Source organism: Staurois parvus, unplaced genomic scaffold, assembly GCF_062004578.1.
Source record: "Staurois parvus isolate SC_StPar_1 unplaced genomic scaffold, SC_StPar_1.0 ptg000183l, whole genome shotgun sequence".
Taxonomy (NCBI): Eukaryota; Metazoa; Chordata; class Amphibia; order Anura; family Ranidae; genus Staurois; species Staurois parvus.
The window spans coordinates 9016464-9044339 of NW_028317979.1; the positions used below are offsets into that span (position 1 = coordinate 9016464).

Here is a 27876-nt window from a genome sequence, read left to right on the forward strand (position 1 = left end):
ACAAGATATGGTCCGCATCGGAGTTTTAGTACTTTCTAACTGTAGTTAGGATAAAATTATTGTGTTCTAATAAAGCAGAATTATTTTTGGAAAATATATTTATTTTAAGGGGTCAATTTATTTGTATATTGGGGTTAATACATTTTGTGTTACAGCACTGCTCCATTTGGTGATTTTTGTGGCTGTATAAGTGTATAGGGAGGCTAAACTGTCACTTTGCTTGGAGCCACCTTACCAAAACTGAATATATCTCAAATGCAGGCCATACAGGGGTTGAATTCCGAACAAATTTTCTTTGGAAAATCAGAATTTTCGTGCATTTTGTAATCCAATGGTGCCACCATTGATTTTTAAATTCGACCGACCAAGCCTTCAATTTCACCTCGTGTTGCTACAGAAAAGAATTTTCGTGGCCAAGAATTTTCTTTTCTTTCCAGGTCACAGGTCATGCTCATTTCTTTTTTGATTACATTTCTTGCACGATTCTCCCATAATTGATTAGGAATTTGTTAATTTTTCAAAAAAAGTGAATAAAGGTCAATCCTTCTAATGGCTTTTTTTTTCGATACACACAAATGCATTAGGAACACTACACATTCTATTCCAAATCAAAACATGAAAAAAAATATATCAAATTTGTGTTGTTCCTCTAAAAAATTTGAAGAAAAGTGAATATTAGACTGTTAAAAAAAATAGCAGTGTTTGTATTCTTCTTTACAAACTCAAACATTCACTATATAAACTGAAAAATGTTTGAAGATTTTGCTTTCCTTTGAATCACTTAATTAATATTTAGTTGTATAAGCACTGTTTCTGAGAACTGCTGTACATCTGTGTTGCATGGAGTCAACCAACGTCTGGCACCTGTGAACATTCTTTTCTTGGTTTTGTCTCAGAAACTGCATTTTTTATGTCACCCCACAAGTTTTCTATTGGATTAAGATCCGGGGATTGGGCTGGCCACTCCATAACGTCAATCTTGTTGGTCTGGAACCAAGATGTTGCACGTTTACTGGTGTGTTTGGGGTCGTTGTCTTGTTGGAACACCCATTTCAAGGGCATTTCCTCTACAGCATAAGGCAGCATGACCTCTTCAAGTATTCTGATGTATTCAAACTGATCCATGATCCCTGGTTGCGATAAATAGGCCCAACACTGTAGTATTAGAAACATCCCCATATCATGATGCTTGCGCAACCATGCTTCACTGTCTTCACAGTGTACTGTGGCTTGAATTCAGTGTTTGGGGGTCGTCTGACAAACTGTCTCTGGCCACTAGACCCAAAAAGAACAATCTTACTTTCATCAGTCCACAAAATGTTACGCCATTTCTCTTTAGGTCAGTCAATGTGCTCTTTGGCAAATTGTAACCTCTTCAGCACATGTCTTTTTTTCAACAGTGGGACTTTGCGGGGGCTTCTTGCAGATAGCTTGGCTTCACATAGGCGTCTTCTAATTGTAACAGTACTCACAGGTAACTTTAGACCTTCTTTGATCTTCCTGGAGCTGTTTGTTGGCTGAGTCCTTGCCCATTTGGCTATTCCTCTATCCATTCGAATGGTAATTTTTTCGCTTTCTTCCATGTCTTCCAGGTTTTGGTTGCCATTTTAAAGCATTTGCAATCATTTTAGCTGAGCAGCCTATCATTTTCTGCACTTTTTTATATGTTTTCCCCTCTCCAATCAACTTTTTAATCAAGGTACGCTGCTCTGAACAATGTCTGGAACGACCCATTTTCCTCAGAATTTCAGAGAGAAATGCACTGTAACCAGCATGTACAACATTTGCTGCCTTCCTTCCTTAAATAAGGGCAATAATTGCCACCTGTTTTTCAAAGAATGAATGACCTCACTAATAGAACTCCACACTGCTATTATTTTGAACATGCCCCTTTCAATTAGTGATTCAATTACACAGAATCAGCAGCATGCATGTCATGACTGTTGGGTCTGTTGGATTTCTATTACTCTACTATACCTGCTAGTAAATTATTTGCCATGTAGAAATATCATTTCTACCAAAAACTGTGATTGATCAGGTTAGTGATGTCTGACTGCTATTATTTTTAACACAGCTGTATGTGTATATGTATAAAGTGGCTTCTAGCAAAAATTGTGTTCCCACAACCAACAGAAACAAAAATATGTGAAAAGGTATATTGCTACGCTTCTCAATATATTATTTAAACCAATATTAACGTCTCCATAAATAATTTACCACTCAATCAAAAGAGTCCATATACCACAAACAGTGAATGAAAAATAAAAATTATTATAAAATGTCCATGCATATGATGTGAAATTCATCTCCAATTGCAACATACAATAAATCACTGCATTCCACCTCTTGTGATCCTCCACAAAAACATGCGTGGTGATACCCACCACCATTCACCACTGTGCTCCCCTCCAAAATTGGACCTGTATATTTTCAGGTTTCAAAACTCCTTTCCCCTTATTTGGGACTCCTCCTTGGCATCTCTCCTTCCAATACAGCAGCAGGTATTTGTTCATAAGATACTCCAGTACAAGGTGGATAAGTTCCCATATGTTGTAATCTGGCCCTTTAAATCACGATCCCATCCTCTTCTATATTGTGTTCATATAGAATAAAGGTACAGTATTCCATAGTGAAGTATGTATGCACTAAATACAATTTATTAATAACATTGCACATACAAAACGAAGTTAAAATACAGGCATGACGCAGCTCCCTTCGTCACTTCTGGTTTTGGTATCACTAGTTCCCGTCTCCACCTAGAAGTGTTTTTTTATCTGGAATTAGACTTTAATTTTATATCAGCTGTCCTAATTTATGATCCCTGGTTCACATATCTGCGTTCCTGCGGTCCGCGTTTTGCGCTGGCACAAGAGCCAATTTATTTTAATGGACTCCCGTGCCCCAAGACACTAAGGGAAGAAGTCCCTGCACTTCTTCTGAAAACGCAGCCTGCAGGGGAACCTCGGTTCCCAGTACGGTTGCAATTTCCAGTGCGGGCGGCGTGCCATTAGGCACCACCCGTACATATGTGAACCTAGCCTGAATGTGCAACAATTAGATGTAAACGAGCCACTCGGCAATGAATGGGATTTTTAATATATGTTTTTTACTGCAAGAAAATGGACCTCAAGGGCCCATTCACACTTTTGTGTTGCAGTAACATATTTGTATTAATGTGTATGATAAACACACGTACCACTCTGCCAGCACTTCCAACCCTTGTTCTTGCGCACCTCAACATACATTGCAAAACACTGTGCATGTCTGTATCTTGCTGTGTTGTGAATTGGCTCCATCGTCCTCTCCACCTCTGCTTAGTATATTCTGAGAGACGTGAACTTTGACTATGTAAGCAAATATAAAGTGCTAATATAAAATAAAGGAAATAAAATCTATTCGCTGCTCCTTTGTGTAAAAAGGAGTCTGGGAGGATTCACATTATTCCCATTTTGTAGTCCCAATGGCTTTACCCAAAACAACATTATTGATTTCAGATGGATTTTTTATTATTACAAAATGCACTGTTCCTACAACCGTGTTTATGCTATTTCCATGTCCCTTTTCATACTCTTAGTCTACTTTTAAAATCCTAAAGTACGGCAAAACCTGAACCACTCTTAACTTCTGCTGGATGTATTTGCACATTCCTGGAAGCAATCAGGAGCTCTTGGCACAACTTGCTGATTTGATCCAAAACTATTTGCAGTCTTTGCATTCTCTGCAGCCTCCTCCTCCAAAATTATGCAAGTGTTTCTTCACTAGACCTGTCAGAAAAAAGCCAAGGTAGGCGGCATATCTTTGCTGACTAAAACATACTCCTCAATATAAACAAAGCCTCCCAAGTATTTCCAAACCACTTCTCATTTTTGTGATAAAGATTGCATATATTAAGACATAAGTAAAATGCCTAGAGAGGCTGGTATGCTGTTTGCTTTTGCCTGTCAGCTTTTTTTGTTTAAAGGGAAACGGTGTTCTTTTGGGGGTATATACTATATCTATCTATCTATCTATCTATCTATCTATCTATCTATCTATCTATCTATCTATCCAGCTATCCATCTCTCTATCAATTTTTTTTTCATACATATTTATGTATTCATTTATTTTTACTAGTTCTATAAAAATCTTTATTTTATAATAATACTGTTTACTTGGGTGCACCTGTGATGCCGATGTCACAGATTATTTTTTTTTAAAGAGCGAAATCACAGTAGACACTGCTTGCTTTCATACAATATCACTCAAAGGCCGCATTCACATCTGAGCAACATGGGAGTGTCACATTTTATTGCCCTTTTTTACCAACTAAACCATTCACTTGAATGGGCTGCTCTCTGCTCCAAAAGTAGCTGCTCCTGTACCCTTTTTTGAAGCATGTTTTGCATGTTTTTTTTCTGGCGATTTGTCACATGCCAAAATGCCCGTTTCTTTAGTGCGTTTATCAATGCATGGCACCCAAACAGGCTTTTTGTGTTTTGGCATGTTTTTAGCATGTGTCGGAATCGCAGACAAAATTGTGCGATCGATGGGTGAGTTTGCTTTGAATAATAAAAAATAATTAAATCAGCTTGTGGTGCTCATATACAGTTAAGTTCTGCTTTAAGAAGGCATGCCCATGGCCATATACTAATTAAGCAGAAGTTATAGGCAGTAAGATCTTGCATAAAAAGTGGTCTATGCTGCAGTTCAACTCATATGGACTTATGTCCATATGAGTTTAGGTGCTTACTACAGTCTGTGCATGAGCCCATGGAGCCTACACATAATTAATCATTTATATTTCATTCCGAATCAGTAATTCACATGTTGGCACAGGCAGGGGCATATTTCACCACAAGGAAAACAAGGCATTTGCCTAGGGTGACATTTTTCAGGGGGCAGCACCGCCCCCTGTGACCGACGCGGGATCGTTGCCACCAATATGCGATGATCCCACGATCGCTGTCACCAATATGTGACGACCGCGGCATCAGACCCCAGCCCTTCTCACTAAACTCGTGACCGAAGGACTAGCCAATCTAAAACCGCGATGTCACATGCGTAACAATGCCACACCCTGCTGCACCCTGCACAATGATTTTCCAGCTAATTGGACCACAATCTATGTACCGGCAGCCTGAGCGATTGTTACTGGGTCAGGTTAATTATGCAATTAACCCTTCACACTGCCACCACCTCCTTTTTGTACAGAGAAAGAGGAAACTTGGCTATACCAGCAATAACACTATAATGATTGAGATAATCGTCTGCCTAACACGGTCACCGCAGGCCGGTTATACAGAGGGTTAAACAAAGACAGTAGCGCTCTTTTTAGAGGCAGGAATTCGTAAATTGCAATTAAGAGCCATAGAAACAGTTCAACACTTTCAAAAGGAAAGATTTATTACTGAAAGTCAAAAAGGGGTGCAATAAAAATATTTACAGAAAAAAGATGTAACCAATATATATATCAATATACAGAGAACAACAGCACAGCAAAGAGATAACAGAGAGAGTTTAAAGGGTTAAAGTACTTGCCACAGTCCTGGGTTAGCAGACCAAGTTTCAGAGCGAAAGGGTACGGGTCTCCCCAGGTGGTATTGATGTTATATGGGAGAATTCTTCAACTTAGCTCTCTTAGGCCTGACAGCCCATTTTGTAGTCCACCAGCAAGGGGTGTCTCTAAAGCCAAGGACCAATGCCTCATTTAGGGAGGGATGGTCTGGGCGGATACCTCAACTAGAGCCAAAATCTCTCATAACTCATATTTTGGCTCATAACTTACCATATGCATAAGTGACATTCCACCCGCGGGTAGATTATTATGCAGACACGTCTGAGGATTGATTAGATATGAATTATGAAATTCTACACTGAATGGTTCACGAGATCTACTGTTCTGCTTTCCTCTGTATTTCAACCACAGAGAGTGACCTATGAAAATGTTCGTCCCCTCTTGGTCAATCTGACAATATGCCTGCTTTTTATGTAAGTCTCTCCTATTCCAAGATATGAGACATAGGGAGAAAAATGGATTTTTAAAAAGGTTATCTGGTTCAATGTCTTTTGAACTCCTGGGAAGGCTGTGTTATCTTTTTACAAGGTGTTAAATTGCACAGGTTCTTTGGACAGCTAGGCCCCAGCTCCCTTGGGGACTTTATAGCTCCTAGCCCCCCTGCTGGGCTCTGGCCTCCTGTGACACTCCTAACACTCACACACACACTGGCCAAATGTCGCTGTGACTCTCAGAGAGGGAAGGGGGAGAATGAGGGGGAAATATGTTTGTCAGGATGGTTAACCACTTTGCCAAGATGGAGGATGAAGCCAAAATGGTTGAACTGTGTCCATCTAAATGTGTACACTTGCTAAACCCCCCCTGTAAGGAGGGACGGGAGAAGGAGCACATGCAGCTTGCGGACCAGGTGAGATCTGAGAGAGGCTGCAGGCTGCTGACTCTCGTTCCTGGGGATGTCCAGAGCCGTGAAGGTGAGTGTCTTTCTCTCTCTCCCTTGCTGGCAGGGGAGTGGCTGGTGTATGGGGACTATGGTAGTGGAAGGCTCTCTTGGGTGTGTGTGTGTGGGGGGGGGGGGTTGGGGCAGGGGTGTTGTTGGTAAATGTCAGGCTCTCTCCGGGGGGGGACAAATATTGTGTTGCCTAGGGGGGCAGCTCCAACCTTAAATGCACCACTGGGCGCAGGCTTACCTTGGCCTTCACTCAATCAGCTCCATCAGCAGGTCAGTGACCCATTCAGGAAGTGGTGTAAACCAAAAAAAATCCAGCGGCGGCGTATGCGCAGAATGATCTCAGTCTTTAGTCATTTGGAACAACTGAGGCTGAGGTGATTCTGCGCCATTGACTAGTGAGTGTTTCATTCAGGGCAAGTTGTAAACATCAACGTTTTGTAGTCAGTGTCAGTGGCGGAGACACAGAAAGATCTCAGACTCATATGGAACGACTAAAGGCTGAAGTAATTCTGCATGTGCTCCTTTTATGTTTGCACAGACATCTCCATGGTACAGCCTAATTTGGATGGTGGACGCAGAATTTTCTTGTTTTTTTGCACAGCTAAATGCTGCTGACTAAAATAAAGTCCCGTGAATAGGCCCATAGCAAATAATACTGCTGCGTTCAGATCCATGTAAATCTCAGAATTGTATGGAAAGAAATACAAATCCTTTGACAAGTAAAATGGCTCCCATATATGTATTACATCTGTGTGGTTAACTGTTTGCTTTGAGTTCAGCTATAATTGGTGAGGAAATAATAGATAAAATTGATATAACCTGGAAGTGTAAAATATCCGGGGAAATACATAATGCCCATAGCCAGCTCCAACTGAATGATATATGATAAGCTTAATATAATGTGCTCAAGGACTGTGTGAGGCCGACACTGGAAAGTTTTATTATATTGACAAATTCCAATATTTTTTTTCACTCCAACACATGGAAAATCATTGTATGATTTATTACACTGTAGAGCAGGGGTGTCAAACTGGCGACCCTCCAGCTGTTGCCAAACTACAAGTCCCATGAGGCATTGCAAAGCTGACAGTTAGAAGAATGACTCCCAAAGGCAGAGGCATGATGGGACTTGTAGTTTGGCAACAGCTGGAGGGCCGCCAGTTTGACACCCATGCTGTAGAGAGACCAGAGCTTCCTTAAACACAAAGTTACAAGTTCAAGTGTGTTTTTGACAACAAATAAAATGAGGTTAGCTTTATTGGTCTGCTTACATATACTGCAGGAAGGCGGCAGCTACAGGCTAAGTGACATGCCCACACATTGCTTAGCACATGCACACTTGCACGCTACCTGGGGTGCACAGCATGCTGCTCTTGTGACCACAGTGTCCTCAGGACACAGAGGATTGCAGTTGTTGGTACACACCCACTTTGATCAGCAGGGGATCACGTGATCACTATGCAATCACTTGATCATAATGTCAGCAAAGCTGTTATGAATAAATTCCATTCATAACAGCTGTGTTTCCTATAGTGAGCTGTGATTGGCCCACAGCTATCACATGGTACATGAGCCAATCACAGCACCCTGTACAATGTGATAGCTGTGGGGCAATCACAATAGTAAAATCACAGCTGTTATAAATGTAACTCATTTGTGACAGTTCAAAACTTTACTGTTACAGTGAACTTTACTGTAACAGCAAAGTAAATAGTAAAAAAAAAACAAAAAAACTCTGATCAGCCCCCAGAGTAGTACAGTTTTATTTTAAAATTTTAAAAAAGAAAAACAATGTTTAAACTGAATAAAAAGTTATTTCATTTTTTTTGTAGTTTTTTAAATACTGTCACCAGTTGGTGTATGTGATCACCGCTATACCAGTCATGTGATGAAGCTGTACTGCACTGGTGACAGTATGTAAAAAAGTTGTGAAAAAACACAAATTTGATTTAATTTCTTCATTTTTCTAAAACTTGTGACAAAAAATTACAATTTCAAAAAACTCACCATGCCTCTTACTAAATACCTCAGACTTTCTATTGTCCAAAAAGGGGTCATGTGGGTGGTAATTGTACTCTCTTGGCATGGTAGGGCCTCAAGAAATTAGATAGGCTGTCAGTATATCAGAAATTATCAATTTTCAAATATATATACCATAGTTTTCAGATGATATAACTTCACAAAAACCAATTAATATACTTATTGGGATTTTTTTTACCAAAGACATGTGGCAGAATACATGTTTTATTGTATAAAGAAATTAGATTTTTTAAAAAATTTTTATTGTATATTTTTTTCCCCACAATTTTAGGTTCCTTTGCGAACCGTGTTACATGACTGCGCAATTGCCAGTTAAAGTAGCGCAGTGCTGAATAGTAAAAAAATGGTTTGGTCATGAATGGGGTAAAACCTTCCAGAGCTTAAAAGGTTAATGGGATGATTGTAAAAGTATGAATTGCAGGATCAAGGAGAGAATATTGTAGAAAAGCATATACTATGTAGATGTTGTCTACCACCTAAGGGCCATGTCAAGCAGGCAATATAAACCTCATGCTTGTTGGGCGTTTAGCTCATGTGCATCAAATCTCAGTGCTTTCGGGTGTCCGGGAGGCACAGGCGCAATGTCCAGCTCTGCTGCCAGCAGCCCGTCAAAATCAATGAAAATCTGAAATATGCTGTGGCTGAATGCTGTACCTAGTGGTACTCGGGTTTAGGGTCACATGAGTTCAAGGATGTACAGAACACCGAATTCCCTGAACTCATGTGACCCTAAACCCGAGTACCACTTTGTACAGCATCCAACTACCGCATATTTCAGTAATAAATAATAATAGATTGACAGGACACAAATCCTGAATATCCCAGGATTTGACACGCACAGCCAGTGTGTATGTAGCCTTTTTCACAGTAATCCTATTTTTTAAAGTGATTTATCTCAAAGGAAAGCATAGTTATTGTCTATGGAATCCCTAACTTGCTCATTTTACAGCATCTTCTGCCACCTCTTTGCAACCATTTCCTGTCAAAGGCATGTTTTTCAGCAGCGGCTGAATGTCCCTGCTCAAGGCCAACTTCTTGATAGTACAACAGCAGACCATGCCTGCTCAATTTGCACTGGCATAGCCACTTCTAGTCTCCATTGGGAGTGAATGTGACATGGTGAAAACACAGGAGACTTAATTTAATGAATTAAGTCTGGAACTACATTTTAAACTTTGTATGAGATTTAAGTGATTATGGTTACCTTACAAATTCTACCCAAGTGCATTAGAAAGCCAAATGTGGAGTCATATCCACATTGGATTCTCGATAACGTAGAATAACCAATAATTGAGGAATTGCTATGAGATAATGGCACATTTATTGTGGCATCAGAGGGGAAGAAGATACTGCAGGGGATCACTAATAGAATCACCAAGAAATATAAGAATTTTCTGAGTTAGTGGTATATATAAAACTGTGTGCTTTTGGGAAGGTGCAACGCATTTAAAATATTGGAATTTTACAACCTTGCATACCCAATTGCTTAAACTGCCATAAGAAATTGCCATGTAATTTAAAAAAAACAGTAGTAAGACCATTAATCATCTATGTTATTATTTAAAACTGAGTACCAGAGGTAGCAGGATGTATGAGCAGGTGTTGAGTCTTTTACCTGAATTGATATAACATTTGGTTCCTCCTGTTGGATAATTTATTGTCAGTATTTAAAGAGAAAGAGGTCAATAAATCTCTCTGCTTTGTACTATGGTTCATTTTCAGATTGCTTATCATTCATTTTCAGATTGCAGGAGATCTGCAGAGGGATGAGGTCCAAGGTGAAATTACTGCTGTGGAAAAACTGGACACTCAGGAAGCGACAAAAGGTACATGCTGAAAAAACTTTTTTTGCCCAATAGTTTTAGTAAATAGCAACTGAAAAGTATGCTTATGCTGTTATGTGCTCGAGTATATGAATTAGATTTAAAATTAAGATATAAATGTTATCCCTTCTTAGTATACACACCACACTCTGCTGTACTTTTTTGCTGAATTACAACATTTTTTTTGGTACCAGATCAGACAGACTCTCTTTCCCTTATCAAATGAGACTCCTCCCACTAACACGTTTCACCCAATGGATTTATTATAGGTGGTTATAGGGTGACTCGCATCAGGTGGCGAGGTCTAGTCTGAAAAAGGAGAGAATGTCTCTCTGACCTATCTAGTACCAATCATGGTAACCAGATGACCATATGCTAATGCTTGTTGCAGTTCAACCAAAACACAGCAGAGTGTGGCTCACATGTTTGTATTCTTGGAGGGGGGAAAGAGGATCCTAGAGAGTCTGTGCTCCTGCAGTGTCCCTATATGAGTTTGCCTAGTGTGGTGTCATTTACAATTGTCTTTAATAGTGGTACTTTGCATCTGCTAATAGCAAGATTTACCAGTGAGTACCATACAGTATCTTGTTATCACCCTCCAGAGGGTAGAAAAGGTCCTATATTTATAAACAGTGCTTGCAATCAGGTCCACTGTCTGTAATTATTGTACTGTCTTTGACCAACTTTAGCAGGACCTTCGAAATCTGCATATAAACATATATAAAAATGAACATTATGAACATATATAAAATGTATTTTAAAAAATACTCAAGAGTAATGGACAACAGATACTGCTTATTTGCTTTAGGCAAACTCCTGTTCGACAAGTTCTTTTTGTAAAATACAGTAATAATAGCATTATATTTCCTTTGTGAATTTGCATTGCCACGCAGATGCAGTTAAATCATTTGGAATTTCAATCAAACTTGTCTTGATATTTATACAGTTATCAAGATGAGGTGAGAAAGTGAAGTGCCAGATGTGTCACATACCTTACAGGTTCCTCAGCCTATGGCAGCTATCACACGCTCTAGACAGACATGTTCCATGCGTGTCATGTCAGTTGTCTCAGATGAAACTAATGTTACTTTATATTTGCCTAAGGGTAGTTGCTTAAGAGCACCTGAGCACTTCTTAGTGTGAAGTTGCAGCCAAAATATGCATTAAGATCTCATAACTGCTCTACTGGTTTCAGTATTTTTCACAATGTGTTCTGTTTGTAGATAAAGTCAATATTTTTGTTTTAGCTCTTTTTGTATTACCTGTGATATTCATTTGATCTTTTAACCATTTATATGATCAGCTTCGCTTTTTTGTGGAAATTTTCTGGCCTTTGTCATTGATCCTGGTCCTGGTATGGCTAAGAAATGCAAATCCACTCTATGGCCAACATGAATGTAAGTATTAATGCTCAATTATGTAATATATGCGAACAACAGGCAGAGCTATCTTACATTTCTAATGGATAAGTCGTGTACCTGTCTATGGCAGGCCTTTGGATAGGGAAGGAAATATAAGCTACCATTGCTGACCTCTCTTTCTGAAAGTACAAGTGGCCTGACTGTCATGTGGATACAATAGCTTCAAAAGAACAAAACACTGAGCTAGGAACAAGTATTCAAATCAGAGATTCAATAGCCTAATGCTTGCTGTAGTCATTAGTAAAGCCAGAGACAGTCAGGCAATAAGTATTTTCATAAGGAGGTTTCCTTTAACTGATTATAAGCCTCTGCGCTAACACTTAATAAGTGTGCCTTAAAAGGAGGTAAATGAACCAAACCCTCCGTGACCTCCACACATTTCCAAGATTAGTGTATATGGGCCCCTAAGGTCAGTGTGTCTTGCGCTTTAATTCTTCCATTCAAGTCAATATGATTGCATGTAAAATTACATGGTAACACATGTAAATGCATGATACAGCCTCATCCACACAGGGGGCGTACTACAGCATGCACCCATGCGAAGGCCATGTTTACCCACATGGGGATGCACAGGTGGTCCAGGCATTTCTGTGCAGGCAGTCCAGTTAATGTCCTTTGGCATGTAACTAGCACTCAGATGCACAGCAGCAGAAGACTGTGGTATGTCCTTCCTCTCAGGCTCCTCCTCATTTTGACATGTCACAGTTGAGGAGGACATGCAATACATTTGACAGGCATAGGATTGCAGCATCGGGGACCCACACTAGCGATGCCACTTGCTGTCAGATCGGGATTTGCAGTGTTTGTTTACCTGCATGCAAAAAGACAAACAGAGGGCGCACGGGCCTAGTGCATTACCTTTAAAAAGTGGATTATTGTATAAAAAGTGATATATTCACAAAGGAATAAAAATCAAAGGCACATCATAAGAAATACAGCAAAGTCCAATCTCTCTGAAAGGTGTCTTGTAGGGGACGATAGACCTCCAAATAGCTGACGCGTTTCGAAGCAATGCCTCTTCCTCAGAGCCGAACGGTTTGTTTACCCACCCCCTGCCCACATTATTTTCCAGGAGGAGATGGGGGTAGGTAAACAAACCCGGCATAGACCTGATCTGACAGTCCCAATCTGGGAGTGCTGCTGACAGTGGCACGAGTGTAGAGCTGGAGAGGAGAGAGAGCACAGCCCACTCCCGGGTCTTTTGCTTGAAAGATTTGGTCTGTCGTTTTCCATGCTAAGCTGACAGGATTAGTGAAGCTGCTGTCACTGCTCCTGTCAGCTTGTAGCATCAGGAACTCTCTGTGTGGCATCCTGTCACATCACATAATACCAGCATCCAGGGCAACTGCCCCCCAACACCCCCCGGCTCTGCTTGCCATTAACACAAGCCCAGAGCCCACCAATACATGCCCTAAAAGAGCCACAGGACTTGAGTCTAAGCAGAAATGTCTTATGTTGGTCTGTGTTATCTATTCCTGGCCCTGTGGTTCTCCTATGAATAGACTACATATGACATTGAAGTATGTGTTTATTTCATAGCATAGCAGAGCCTGCTTAGAACAGAAGGGATTCACATTTCACCCAACACCGCTGATAAATCACATGGATTAAAGATAAAGCCCAATATTATAGAACCACATACAGCTGTTTCCAGCTTGTTGGCCATCCCCAGTGCAGTGCATGGGAAAGTAAGGTCTTCTATGGAGAAGGGATTGAGTACCAACAAAAAAGTATAGCTCAAAATGTTATGTTCAGGTGAGCTAAAAGGAACCAATAAGCCCTCCCCTGAATCAGTATACAGTAGTACAGTAGAGCCTTCTAATAACAGAAGGTATTCACATATACCAACCCATGGTTCTGAATACACAGATAGCGTAGGAGCATAAAGAAATGATTTTCATGGCTCTGCCAACTATCATAACATTGAGAACAATCCCCTTTTTTTGTGATATGGGATGGAAAGAGACATGAATACCTTCAATTCTAAAAAAAAACACTCTACTGTGCTTTGCACTGGTTCAGTGAGGGTGCTTTTTGGCTCATTTTAGCCACCATAACATGAGTTGTCATGTTATACTTATTTTGTTTATTGCATAAAGTACATATTGTCTTTGATGTAGTACAAATAGGCGTGTCCACTAGGCAACTGAGAAAGAATGAAAAATTGCGTCATTCTTTACTCATTGTGGCCATGTTTAGTTAGATAGCTTTGCATTATTACACAGCTGATAACATATTCCAGAAGCTATATTTTATGACTTGATTTATTGTAAAGATTGACTCTCTTTTAACTCTACAGACCTGCAGTTACCTTTGCGGCATTAAAAAGACAATTATTTATATTTGTTTAAAGTACTTATCAGTAGAAAAGTTTCCACCAGTCATTGCAGAGTATAGGACATCGTGATTTGCCCCTCCACGGCATGGGTTTAATACATGCATACCTTCCAGCAGATAAAATCCAGACACAAGAAAGAGGAAAAAGAAAAAGCAAGCGACTGATGGAATGTAGCACATAGGCTTCTGATGTTTTCACAAGTGTTTTAAACACAAAGCTAAATTTTAATTCTTTTCCTCCCATTATTTATCAATTTACATAGGCCATTTTCCAAACAAGGCGCTGCCCTCGGCAGGGATGTTGCCATGGTTACAAGGAATTTTCTGCAATACCAATAACCCTTGTTTTCGGAGCCCTACACGAGGAGAGTCGCCTGGTGTGGTTTCAAACTACAACAATTCCATGTAAGCAGTCATGCCTGTATTAAGCGATTAGCCTTGATGGCAATATATTTACATTCTACTGATATCTCTTTGAAACATGGCATTTGTTGGTGATTCTTCATACTTAACTACACATTTTCACGTCAAGAAAAAGTTCATCCACGGGTGAAACATTCTCCTGCATTCTTTGAAAAACATTACAAGGCATGGTAAATACCTTAAAATGTGTGGTAGAGGTATGGGGGTAGGGGAATTCTCAGAAGGCACCTGTGTTTAGTCTTCACAGACAGAAGGCAGAAATTCAGTAACAATAGTTCATTTATTATCCAGAAAGAGAAAGGCTACAATGTCTCCATGTACGTGTCTTGTTAACAAACAGATGCTTTGCTCAATGCTAGCATGGGTTCCCCAAAGTACCATTTAAGGGAAATCTGTCTAAGGGTCATATGACACCTGCCATTGCTGACATTTCCTTTTGGAAATGCTAGTTCTTGCTGTCATGCTGATGCTCTGGGACATAGATAATGCATTTTTATTTAATTTTTGGTTTTCTCTGATTTTACTAGCTGCATGATTGTTCCTGAAGCCAGACACCACCAGTTTTTTTTTTCAAAGGACATTCACAATGAAAGTCTCCATGTTTTTTCAATGACAGAAGTACTTTATGGGGCCCACATATGTGAAGATTCATCACAGATAGGGTTCCTTTTAAAACTTATTGTCAAATACGGATATCCCAATATGGATATCTCTTGACCTTCCTTCCCTAATATCTCTGCTTGGATAACATACTGGAACTGATTGGTTCATATTTCATAAGATTGATTTAACATTTACTGTGGTATCCCATTTGATATAGGCATTTGGCACTTGCCTAAATTGCCCATGCCAGATTTGACCAGATAAGTTGCAGATTGGGCCACCAAGTCTCAGTTGGCCTGACCTGCATACTTATAAATCATATTTAACCTTGTTGTATGGAGACTGTAGACCACATTGTAAATACTCCAAACATTCAGAGCACTAGTGTAGCACTTTGGTTGGGTGGTAGTCAGCTCAGACATATGTGTATAGTTTTTCACTTGGTCTTTTCCTAAGCTCAGTGGAGTTGGGATTTCTCACTGCTGCCAGTAGGTGTTACTGGTACCACTGGTAATAGTATCAGATTTCATAACAAGACTGAGCTATGAATATTTATATTTCCTTCATCCAACCTAGTAGGAGGTTAAGGTCCCTGGTGCGTGCAGGGGGAGGATATGAATATTTGGGTCAGACCTTGTGATCTCTCTCTTCCCCATGCTGAGGCCTGGGGAGGTGGTGTTGGACTTATTAGGCCTGATGGCCTGTGTGGGGCCTGCCAGTCCTCTGGATATCGCCTGAAGTGGTTCTCGAACTATCCTGCTTGTTGATAGGGGATACCAAGATTGAGAGCCAAGGGAAGACCTTCCTGAAGGAAGCCAGGAAGAAGGCTGGTCTCTCGCAAGGCCTGTTGACTCTCTTGCAGAAGGATGCACCGAAGCCTAAGAAACAGTATAAATGGCACTGGAACCATCTAGAGAGGAAAGTTCACATTCCAGCTAAGATACTACCTACAGTGTTACCGGGTTGGCTTAAAGGTACTGACACTGTGAAGTTGGAAATTATGAAGTCTGTAAGTGATCTGCTTGGGTGTCTAGGGCCCTAACCCTCACCTTCTTGTAGGCAGTCATAGTATATCCTCCGTGCTGTAGGTGGCACTGTGTATGATGCTGCTGTGCAGGAGGAAGTTGAGGATGAGAGGAATATTGGACATCGGAGCCCTGAGTGACCTGTGCAGCTATTCCTTAGTATGGGCAGTGCTAATAAATATCAGTTCCCTGGTGGAGTTGGCATGCATTCTGTGAGTGATTAGGTTATGGAGAAGAAACATGCTTGTCAGGGACAGTGATGTAGCCTCAGGGAAAGGTTCCTACACGAGGAGGAAAAGCTTAGGGACACCACTGTATGCTCTGCTGTCCTCTGACTGTAAGACTTGCTACCAAGGTTTTGCAATTACTTAAAGAGTAGTTTGTGACGCCACTGTGACTTTGCACAGAGCAGCCGGGATCCTCCTCTTCTCGGGTCCCCTGCCTGCGCTCCTGGCCTCTCCCTCCTGTTGGGTACTCCCACAGTAAGTAGCTTGCTATGAGGGCACCCACTGCTCCGTGTGTCCATTCACACATGGAGCCGTGGCTCAACCCTGCCCCCTCTCTCTTCTCATTGGCTCACTGGCTGTGATTGACAGCCAATGGTTCTCGCTGCTGTCTCAGCCAATGAGCCAGTGCACATTGCTGGATCGAGGGGGGGGGGGCTTAGATGAGTATTAGCTGGGGGCTGGGGGGGATGTTGCACAGAGAAGGTTTTTTATCTTCATGAATAAAATGCATGAAGGTAAAAAACATTGAGTCTTTGAACCTTTAGAACCACTTTAAGTTACAAAAGCCATTGTATTAGTGCTAGTGATTGCACATGACTGTTTCTTTACCTACCTCTCTACAAGAACTGGGCAGGAAGGGGTTAATGTGAGGGGCGATCAAAGGGTTAACTGTGTGTAGGGAGTGTTTTTGTAAGGGGCAGAGGTGCACTGACCATTTGGAAACTCGGGCACTGCCCAAGGGCCTGGGGTCAGTAGGGGGCCCCATGAGATGCCCCTGGTACCTTTTTCGTAGGCTTTTTTGAGTTTAGGCAAGGAAACAGGGGCCCCATGATCCCCTATTGCCTGGGGGCCCCATGAGTTGTCAGTCCGCCCCTGGGCAGAGGGTGTGTGCTTCACTGTAAGTACACTGCTGTGCACAGCCATTCCGAGCAGTGTGCCCGAGCTGACAGGGAGGAAGACTGTTTGTAAACAAAACAGTCTTTCTCCCCGCCGGTGATTGTCGGTAATTACCGGGCTGGCGTGCGCCCCTACCCGGAAATGCAAAATCACGTATATATACGTGATTTTGTGCACCCCTGCCGCCATATAGCAGTATATATGCTATATGATGGCAGGTGAGCAGTTAAAGTGTTACTAAACCCACAACAGTAAAATCAGTCTGTATATGCAGTAAAGCATGCTTGTTATACTCACTGTGGAACCTAAGGGGTTAATCCTCAGCATTGTGTAAAAAGGCTATTTGATCTTGTCTTCTCTGCCCCTCCTCTTGTTCAAATGTCCGCCTGATAAGGCAGACTGAAACCGTAGCCCCATGCACATGCTCAGTTTAGTGTGTATTGCTAGAGAGGTTTTTTTTTCTTGGGAGAGTGCATGTGATCAACACAGGGCCAATTAGTACTGTCCAGGCAGAGGTCAGGGGTTTGGCATCCTCCTAGAGCAGAAAGAAAGCTCCTCCTACATACTTTAACCAGTGCTCTGCTAGACACTTATAAGTCCCAAGACTGCTCTAACTGCTGGTGAGAAAAGGTATTTAGCAGTTTATACTTTCTAAAATAATTGCATTTCCATGTTCTGTGGGAGAATAGATAGAGCGTATGCAGGGTCCCTGGTTTAGTAACACTTTAAGGCACCCCAAAACACTGGCTCCTAATGTATACCTCAATATGCAGTAACATAGTCTGATCTGACTGATACACAATCTTTATAGTGGTCTATATAAAGGACTAGTGGCTGATAATTTGGAATAAAATGAAAAATTGCAAACTGTTACTTTAATGCTTGATATATATTCCAAATCTCAGTGGAGCATCATTTCCCTCGGGAAACTTTGACTTTTTTGTCTAGCATATTCACAGGCATGCAGTGTTTTTTTTAACAAAACATAAACAAAGTCCAAATTATATTCCAACTCAAAAATGAGTAAAAAATGTTATATTGTTTGTGTGGCCATGGGGTCACCAAGTGACAGGACACAGACCTTCAACATGCAAACACTAGACAGGTGAAAAAGCTGCAGACAGCAAGCAGAGGCGGCTAAACCCCCTTTTAGTCCTGGAAAAACAAAAACCTCATTGATAATAGCTGCCTGCTCCAGGATATGTGACACGGGTGATAAGAAAATAGGTGCTGTGGTGTCTAATATAGTCCTAGACACTGCCAGCTTTCTATGTTTTTTCCTTTTTTCTCCACAAGCATCCTGTGGCCTATATACATATGGATACATTTTACTAACATACTTGATAGCAGTTTTTTGTTATAGATAAGGAATGACATTAAGTAATCCATGGCGGACACTTGATACTCTTTATCGTGACCTGTATGTAGGATACGTCCCCCCCTCTCAGCTTATTCCTGGATTCCAACACTGCCCAGTGCCCATTGAAGTCCACATTATTTAATTAAAATGTCTAGATATTGTTGTCAATATCCTACTGATCTTTCAGGTGAATCATGGATTCTAAGAAGATATTTTGTTACTATCGCTAGGTTAGGGATATGTTGCGTGTTTCATACATGTTATTGCACAAAGAGAAGACTTGTTCTTATATGTAATCAAAGGTTGAGAGATATTACAATGTCAGACTTGACACTTCCACTCCAATTTCACTACTAGAGGTTTCCTATAGCACAATTTAGCTAATATGCCGAATCTTATAGTAATTTAAAATGTTTATGTTATATCATATTTTTTCTCACTTGCACAATCTAATACACTGCTCAAAATAATTAAAGGAACACTTTAAAAACACATCAGATCTCAATGGGGGAAAATATAATGCTGGATATCTGTACTGATATGTACTGGGTAATGTGTTAGGAAGGTAGGGATGCCCCATCGTTTGATGGAAATGAAAATTATCAACCTACAGAGGACTGAATTCAAAGACACCCCGAAAATCAAAGTGAAAAAATGATGCAGCAGGCTAGTCCATTTTGCTGAAATTTCATTGCAGCAACTCAAAATGGTACTCAGTAGATTGTATGGCCCCCACGTGCTTGTATGCATACCTGACAATGTCGTGGCATGCTCCTAATGAGCTGTCGGATGGTGTCCTGGGGTATTTCCTCCCAGATCTGGACCAGGGCAACACTGAGCTCCTGGACAGTCTTAGATGCAACCTGGCTGCTTCGGATGGACCAAAACATGATATCCCAGAGGTGTTCTATTGAACTTAGATCAGGCAAGCGTGGGGGCCATTCAATGGTATCAATTCCTTCATCCTCCAGGAACTGCCTGCATACTCTTGCCACATGAGACTGGGCATTGTCGTGCACCAGGAGGAACCCAGGACCCACTGCACCAGCGTAGGATCTGAGAATGGGTCCAAGAATTTCATCCCAATACATAATGGCAGTCAGGGTGCCATTGTCTAGCCTGCAGAGGTCTGTGCCTCCCTCCTTAGATATACCTCCCCAGACCATCACTGACCCACCACCAAAACGGTCATGCTGAACAATGTTACAGGCAGCATAGCGTTCTCTGCGGCTTCTTGAGACCGTTTCACGTCTGTCACATGTGCTCAGAGTGAACTTGCTCTCATCTGTACAAGGCACCAGTGGCTGACTTGCCAATTCTGGTGTTCAATGCAAAAATGCCAATTGTGCTCTATGGTTCTGGGCAGTGAGCACAGGGCCCACTATAAGACATCGAGCCCTCAGTCTACCTGTGTGCCCAGTTCACAACACTGTGTAGCGGTGAAAAAAAATACTGCATGCAGTATGAAGTCTGTTTTGGATTGTTTGGTCAGAGACATTCACACCAGTGATCTTCTGGAGATTATAGGGCTCTGGCAGTGCTCATCCTGTTCCTTTTTGCACAAAGGAGCAGATACCGGTCCTGCTGATGAGTTAAGGACCTTTTTTACGGCCCTGTCCAGCTCTCCTAGAGTAACTGCCTGTCTCCTGGAATTTCCTCCATGCTCTTGAGACTGTGCTGGGAGACACAGCAAACCTTCTGGCAATGGCAAATATTGATGTGAGCTTGATAAATGAGCAGAAGCTCTGCTGACTTCCATCATTCAATCGTGTAAGCAAAAATGCTGTTTTTTTTTTTTATTTTCCTTGTATGTGATTGGGTATTCTTTGTAAGCAGAAACTTTTCTGAGTCACCAACTAAGGGTTAACTCGATTTTAGGAGCTTTTGGCATGTTTTTGCCAAAGCTCCTAAACTCAACCCCATAATAGGCCTTTATAGGCCGTATAGACATAGGCCTTTAGCAGAGTTTAGGAGCTGCCGCGTTTAGGTGAGGTTAAACCTCCCTCTCCTGAACACGGAAGAATCTCATTCAGGATAGGAACGTTTTGACTGCTGACTGCGGGAAAACGCAAAAAGCGTCCAAACCTCAGCAAAAACAGGGTACCGCAGTTGCCACGGTTTTACCATGATTTGCGTTTTCCCGCAGCTGGCGGTCAGGGTAGGCTTGTGTACATGGAGCCTAAAAGTTCCCAGCACCTCTAGAGCATGTTGTTCTGGAGTCAATCTTTACCTCATTTACTAAGCTCTGGAGCAACTGCACTTTACACAGTTTATTTGCCTTTAGTAAATCAGCCCCATAGTGTTTATATTTGAAAGACCAGGCAGGGGTGCCATGCACATTCTTTGATAAGGGACACTCAATGGAGGGGGCATTTACACATCTGTATATAAAATACAATCGTGAAAATATGGAATATCTAGCAATTAAAATGCAAAGGTCAAGATAAAAATGATTTACGGCAAATGTCTCAATTTAAAGTAGGTATGGCACATTCAGTAGAAACAGTAGGATCAACGAGAGGAACTAATATTCAAGTCGCCACATTATATTCACTGAGAATCCATTCACTCCCTTAGTGTAGTGCAGCAACGGGTGTGCAGAGCTGTCTGGTGGGATCAGCACAGTATATATGCGCCATTCTCGGTACATGGCACTGTTCACTTTTTTTAAAAACACACTTCATGGAAATGTCACACAGACATTTCATAAAGTTCAATTTGCTACTGCGTGGTGCAAGGAAATGGATTGCCTCGCATTGCGCTTTTCTGAAAAAAATACTGCATGCAGTATTTTTTTTTTTCAGCACACACCACCGCGACACAGTGGTGTGAACTGGGCACACAGGAGACAAGACATTTTGCCTTATCATGCGGTGGGACTGTGCTGAAGTAGCTGTTCAATGCAGGCCCACTGCATCTGGGTGAATATACCCTGAGGGCCACACCTGCTTAAAGTGAATGTATAGCCAAAACTCGTCTTTGTAGTTTTTAATAGATCAGGGAAGATTTAAAATCCCTTTTAGGTTTGTTTTTTTTTTGCTCTCTGTCTCCCATTGGGGAGATTTCTTTTAACTTATACATAGATCATCCAAAGGGCATTGTTTTTTCTCATGTAGCCTTTATCAGTTGAGAACAACCAGGGCATTATTTAAAATGGTATCAAACCCAAAAGCAAACATTTATTATATTGCAGCTTACCAATTCTTAGATGTGATAGCTGCATAATTCTTTCTCCTATTTTCACCTGGTGATCCAGCCAGTAAGTCTGTTGTTGTTTAAAGAATAAGATCTCCAGCAGAATTTATCCGTTATAGTGTTGAGTCAAACCATTTAAAGCTAGCAGGGGTATTTACAATCATCAGCTTTTATTTTTATTTATTTATGTAAAACCATTATCCCAAAAGGAAAGAATGTTTACTGCACATCATTACAAAGTATTAGTTGGAGTTTGGCTGCAATGTGTTAGTGTTTTTAAATCCGCTAGTACAGCTAACACTCCTCTCCCCCCAGACTGACAATGCTGCTGTTCAAAAGTGCAATCTGTGCTCCTTCGTGTAGAATGGAGGCATTCTAATACAAGAGGTGTGTTACTGGACAGATCACCAAGTGCAAACAAGGAAAAAACCCATCAAAAGTAAAATGAATGCAGCCACTATATCTTATGATTGGCAAGCTGCAATTAATTACATTTTTGGTTTTGAGTTTATTACCACTTTAAATTAAATCCTCAGAACAACCAAGGGCTACAGAGATGGAGCGAGAGAGCGTGTAAAGAGTGAAGAGGAATAGTTCATGAAATATTAAACATTCTCAAAGGATGCCTTTATTTCTAGCTTCTTCACGGCATATCTAGCTAACAGCACACTGAGCCCTACCTGTGAATTGGCGTCTGCTAATCTACAAGCACCTGCTCTGTGTTTCATGAGAACAGTGCAGGTCGCTGAAGCTTTATCAGTTTTCTGGTTTAGTCTCTTTCCATTACAACTAACCATTTGTTCTTTGCTTTTCCTAAGACTTGCCAGAGCTTATAAAGATGCCCAAGATGTCCTTTTACAAAAGCCAGAAATCCAGCACCTTGAAAGGGTGTGGAGGGAACTGTATAAAATGGCTAATTTCATGGATACCCTTCGGACCAACCCCGGAAAAGTTTCAGGTAAATTTCTAGATGCTAAATTGAGATTTGGTAACAAAGATTTTTTTGCCTATCTAGGGTCCATTTACATCTCTGTGGTTTGTTAACGCTTGTGCGCTAAAGCGGACAATGTTGTGCATTAGAATGCTTTGCATTACGGCAGACTATTGAAATGAAATGACCTTGCTGTGCAGGTTACCCGCGCTTTCCGCAAGACTTCTATTAAATTACATATGTAGCACTACTCCTGTAGGAGCCACAGGAATACTGTCCAGGTCCTCCCCAGTTACTTTGCCTCGCAGCCAGGCACATAGGCTCATTCTCACATTTCTCCAATAATCAGTCTAGGGGGTGTTGTTCTTTTTTTTTTGGAGAACTTGGATTGGGATGAAAGAGACGTGGAATACTCCAAAAAATAGCAACTATGTATCTAATTTTTAGGATAAGTTATGTTGCTTGGATCAAACAAGGGACTTCAGCTTAAGGCCTTAGTAGTAGTAGTACTTTCTTTAAAGTTGATGAACCGTGTCACTAAGTATTATGTCAGATGAACAAGGCTCTTCTGAACACCAGTCAGTGTTCCTTTTGCTAGACCCAGAGCTGGCTTCCTAGCCCCAGAGGGGGTTTAACGGCGCTCAGTCTCTAAGATCCTTTAGGGATGTCTCTACTCACAAAGCCCAAGAGCAGCTGGATACCTTCCTCCGTGATACCAGACCAAATCTTCAGTAGATGGCCCCTCAGACAGCAAAGCAGAACCCGGGTCTCAGCATTCAGGTTCTCAGGTTGTCCACTTGAGGCCGCATGGTAGTAGATACCTGGGAGGGTAACATGCCCCAGGCTGGAATAATTCTATACAGGAAAGACCCACCCCCTTATTGCTTGCTGAACACAGATAAAGTGAATCTCACCTCAATCTCAATAGATATTCCTTATCAGAAAGTGCAGCCCCTTTCCTGACCTGCCTTGCCGCATGCTCGGATAAGGGTCTGGTATGGATCTTGGGGGGGGGGGACCCCACACCATTTTTTTTTTCATTTTGGAATGGGGGTTCCCCTCAAAACCCATAACAGACCCGAAGGGCTTGGTATGAATGGAGGGGGGACCACACAATGTTGTTTTATTATTTTTTTAATTATTTTTAATGCCCTTTCTATGCAATGTGTAGGTAGGGCGTTGTGTGGGTGTGGCTTGAGTGTAGGCAGAGACACAGGGGGCCTCATTATTTCTGATTGCCTGGGGGCCCCAAGAGTTATCAGTGCATCCCTAGAGTATCCTCTTCTTTTCACTGTTCGGTGCACCACCACCTCAGTGGGCCTACTGAGGAAGCCCTAAGAGGGGGCGCAACACATCTAGGAGAGAGGAGCCGAGCCTGGGAAGTCACCGTCTTGCTATCGGAGCGGTGAGCTGGATGTGGACTTATTTTATGCAACTTTTGTCTTTTACATCTGTGTTATTTTTAGTGGGCAAACAATAAAGTGTTATACGGAGCGCACTGTGTGTTGGCCTTTTTGTTTCATGAGACCATCCCTGCTGGATGTCTGACCAAAAGGAGGGCGAGAGGAGTTAGGTGGAAGATTTGAATCTGAATTGGAAAAAGGCTGTTAATATCCAGAAAAGCGCAAATGACTTAATTTGAAGGTGAGCAGGTCTTTTACTTGGTGTGGTGGTGGTGCACCGAACAGTGAAAAGAAGAGGATACTCAGTGTCACTTATTAACACCAATAGGTGTATTGCATGGACTTTGTGTTGATAGGAAGTTTATGATCACGATTGTTAATCACTATTCACTATCAGTAGTGGTACAAGTATTGTTTAGGAAGGGGGTTGCGCAGCACATTCTTATGAGGAACATAAATGTCAGCTGCCATATTTCTCCTAATACTGGTTTCCTTTAATGAGGATCAGATGTGGTGACCCGTGACACTGAGATGGGTTTCAATTACACAATTGTATGCAGGCATTGCACATCAAACCTGCTGCAAGAAATTTTCACTGTTATACCTCAATCCATTTATAGTCTTATTTATTAAAAAGACCGTCTTCTATTGCTCCTGGCTGGTGCACATTTCCAATTTTATTTTAGACGATCATACAAACAGAATAGTATTTGTTCATCCATTTCTGAAGTATTGTGACATTATACTGCTCTTTCTTTGAAAAACTCACATCACAAAAACAAAAAAGAATGACGTGTATATAAAAATAAAGCAACATACATCAAGGGGCAAAGGGTTTAATTTACTAAAGTCAAATAGACTGTTCACTTTGCAAGAGCATTTTCCTCAGAGCTTAGCATATGAGGAGAAGCTCTGATGACTTCTATTATCCAATGCTGCTTTTTTTATTTTCCTCGCATGTGATTGGGTATTTTATGCAAAGTGAAATTTGGCTGTATTATTTATGCTCTTGGGAAAATTCACTTGCAAGTCCACGTTCCCTTGCAAAGTAAACAGCCTACTTACCTTTAATAAATCAACCCCAAAGAATCTAAACTAAAATGGTAAAACAAAAAACTTCTTTTTGATAGGTTCAAAAACAGAATTGCTTTCAATGGCCGAAGCTAATTTCCTGCATTTTAAAGGCTAAACACTTAGTGGCCAAGGAGCATTGCTAACTACCAGTGCGCGGCATACATTTAAAACAAAGGATAAAAGTAGTTAGGTGTAGATACTGTACTCCAGATTAACGTATATAAGTCACAGGCCCCCATGTCTGTATATGCTCAAGCTACTCTCTTACGGCTTCCTTCGTTTGTCACTGTCATAGTTAAGTGGGATATTGAAAGATCCCGTTGAAGTGCAAATACCAGACAACTAAATGTTTCAAACAATTATAACTAGTGTTCTAAAACTGGGTTCTATACTGTAAGCAGAATTCCTTTCATAGTGCACACCGTACAGTGGTAGTACAACTGCCAAACACATTTAGGGATGAGTGTAAATGGTTTATCGCTTTAAAAGGAATCACTATCATTAAAAACATATCACATATATGAAACATACCACATAAACATATCAATCAGTAGGTGACTTCTGTTGTCAAAACAACACATTTATAGCTACAGTATAGCATGTACATGTATACATACCTCATTTATATGAAGAATTTTACATGTCCTATATATGGAACATTCACATACTTAAAGTGCTTTTATTAGCAAATTCCAATTTTCATTTAACAGTACAAAGCAAATTACAAAATGAAGCTTGAAGCTTTATGGTGACACAGACGAAGAACTAACAGTCAAAAGAAAAAGAAAATTGAGCTCACTGTTTCTTGCTTTTTTTTTTAGGGTAAATGTGTCATAAGAGCATCGTTTTTTATTGAGATAATCCTTTTTAGTAGAGATGATTATTGGGTTTAGATTTAGGAAAAATGAGGTTAGGTTGGGTTTAATAGTTCAGGTTAGGGGTCAATGTTAGGTTTAGAGATGGGTTTACAATAAGGTTTAGGTTTGGGGTGACTTTAAAATTTAGGTTTATGGGTTACCCATGGCTTTCTGTATAGATTTAGAGGGTTTTCTAGATTAAGTGTTAGATTTAGGGGTTACACTGAGAATAAAGGATGAAGCACTAATCTTGAACAATATCTCATAAATGTGCTGAGCAGGTATGTACTGTAATATACTTTAACACAGAGCCAGGAGTTTTTCATTGTTTAAACAACCAGCTTCCACACAGCACTGCTTTTGAATTAACCTGTGCTTTGCCTATGAATATCATGCTGCCAAGGATTGTCAGTTGTTTATCTAATTGAAAGTTGGAATTTAGCCCTCCAATAACAGGTGAGTTATCCCGCTGACATATTCAGCTTGGGTTATTGAGCTCTGTAAACATCAGGCTTTTTTTTTTCAGCAAAGCTGAGAACGATACATGTGAAATGGAGACAAAAGTTCCTTCTGGCCAAATAAAGAATACAAAATATCCATATGCAATATGTAGTATAAAAGTCCTGACCATAATATTATTATTATTTATTATTATACAGGTTTTATATAACGCCAACCGTTTAGGCAGTGCTTTACAACATAAGAGAAGACAGTACAATTACAATACAATTTATACAGGGGGATTCGGAGGCCCCTGCTCATTACAGCTTACAACCTAAGAGGGAGGGTCGAGAGATGCAAAAGTTAATACCTGTGGGGGATGGGCTGATGGACAAAATATATGTACAGTTGTTAGGTGGGGGCAGGATAGGCCTCTTTGAAGAGATGAGTTTTCAGGGATAGTCTAAAAGTGGACAGAGATGGAGATAGAGGGACACATTAGGGAAAGGAGTTCCAGAGGAAGGGAGCGGCTCTGGAGAAATCCTGGAGGTGAGCATGGGAGGAGGTGACAAGGAAGCAAAAGAGCAAGAGGTCTTGGGAGGACCGAAGAGAATGATTTGGTTGGTATTTTGGGCCCAGGTTAGTGATGTAACTAGGGGCTGAGTTGTTGATGGCTTTATAAGTAGTTGTAAGTATCTTCAAATTTATTTATTGGGTGAGCAGGAGACAGTGGAGGGACTGTCAAAGAGAGGTGGCAGACAGTGAATGGTTGGTAAGGTGGATGAGTCTGGCAGCAGCATTCACGATGGACTGGATGGGGGACATGGGCGGACTGACCATTTGGAAACTCAGGCACTGCCCGAGGGCCCGGGGTCAGTAGGGGGCCCCATGAGATGCCCCTGGTACCATTTTCATAGGCTTTTTTGAGTTTGGACAAGGACACAGGGGCCCCATGATCCCTATTGCCTGGGGTCCTCATGTGTTGTCAGTCCGCCCCTGATGAGGGATAGCCTATGTAAATGTAAGCCAATGAGGAGGGAGTTTCAGTAGTTAAGTTGGGAGATGACCAAGGAGTGAGTTAGAAGCTTTGTGGTGTCATTGGTTAGGAAGTGGCATATCGTGGAGATGTTGAGGAAGATGAGGTGGCAAGCTTTGGACAGCGATTGGATGTGGGGCCAAAAACGAGAGTTCAGAGTCCAGGATTACACCTAGCACCCTTGCATGTGGGGACAGGGTGATAGTTGAGCCATTGATTTTGACAGAGAAGTCAGTGGAAGGGGCACATAGGGGAGGAAATATGAGCTCAGGTTTGGATAGATTAATTTTAAAGAAGTGGTGTGACATCCAGGCTGATATGTCTGTTAGTAGATTAGTGA

At 41.2% G+C, this 27876-nt stretch overlaps 1 protein-coding gene across 1 annotated transcript in view; it reads left to right on the top strand.

Annotated features, from left to right (window-relative positions):
- The window catches only part of ABCA4 (ATP binding cassette subfamily A member 4), a 259321-nt gene that overhangs the window by 12004 nt on the left and 219441 nt on the right, over positions 1-27876 (top strand). Inside the window, exons 2-6 of the mRNA XM_089677323.1 lie at positions 10228-10309; positions 11530-11561; positions 11610-11703; positions 14328-14469; positions 22613-22752. Coding sequence (XP_089533449.1) covers positions 10228-10309; positions 11530-11561; positions 11610-11703; positions 14328-14469; positions 22613-22752 — 490 coding nt within the window. The remainder of the gene's footprint in view (positions 1-10227; positions 10310-11529; positions 11562-11609; positions 11704-14327; positions 14470-22612; positions 22753-27876) is intronic.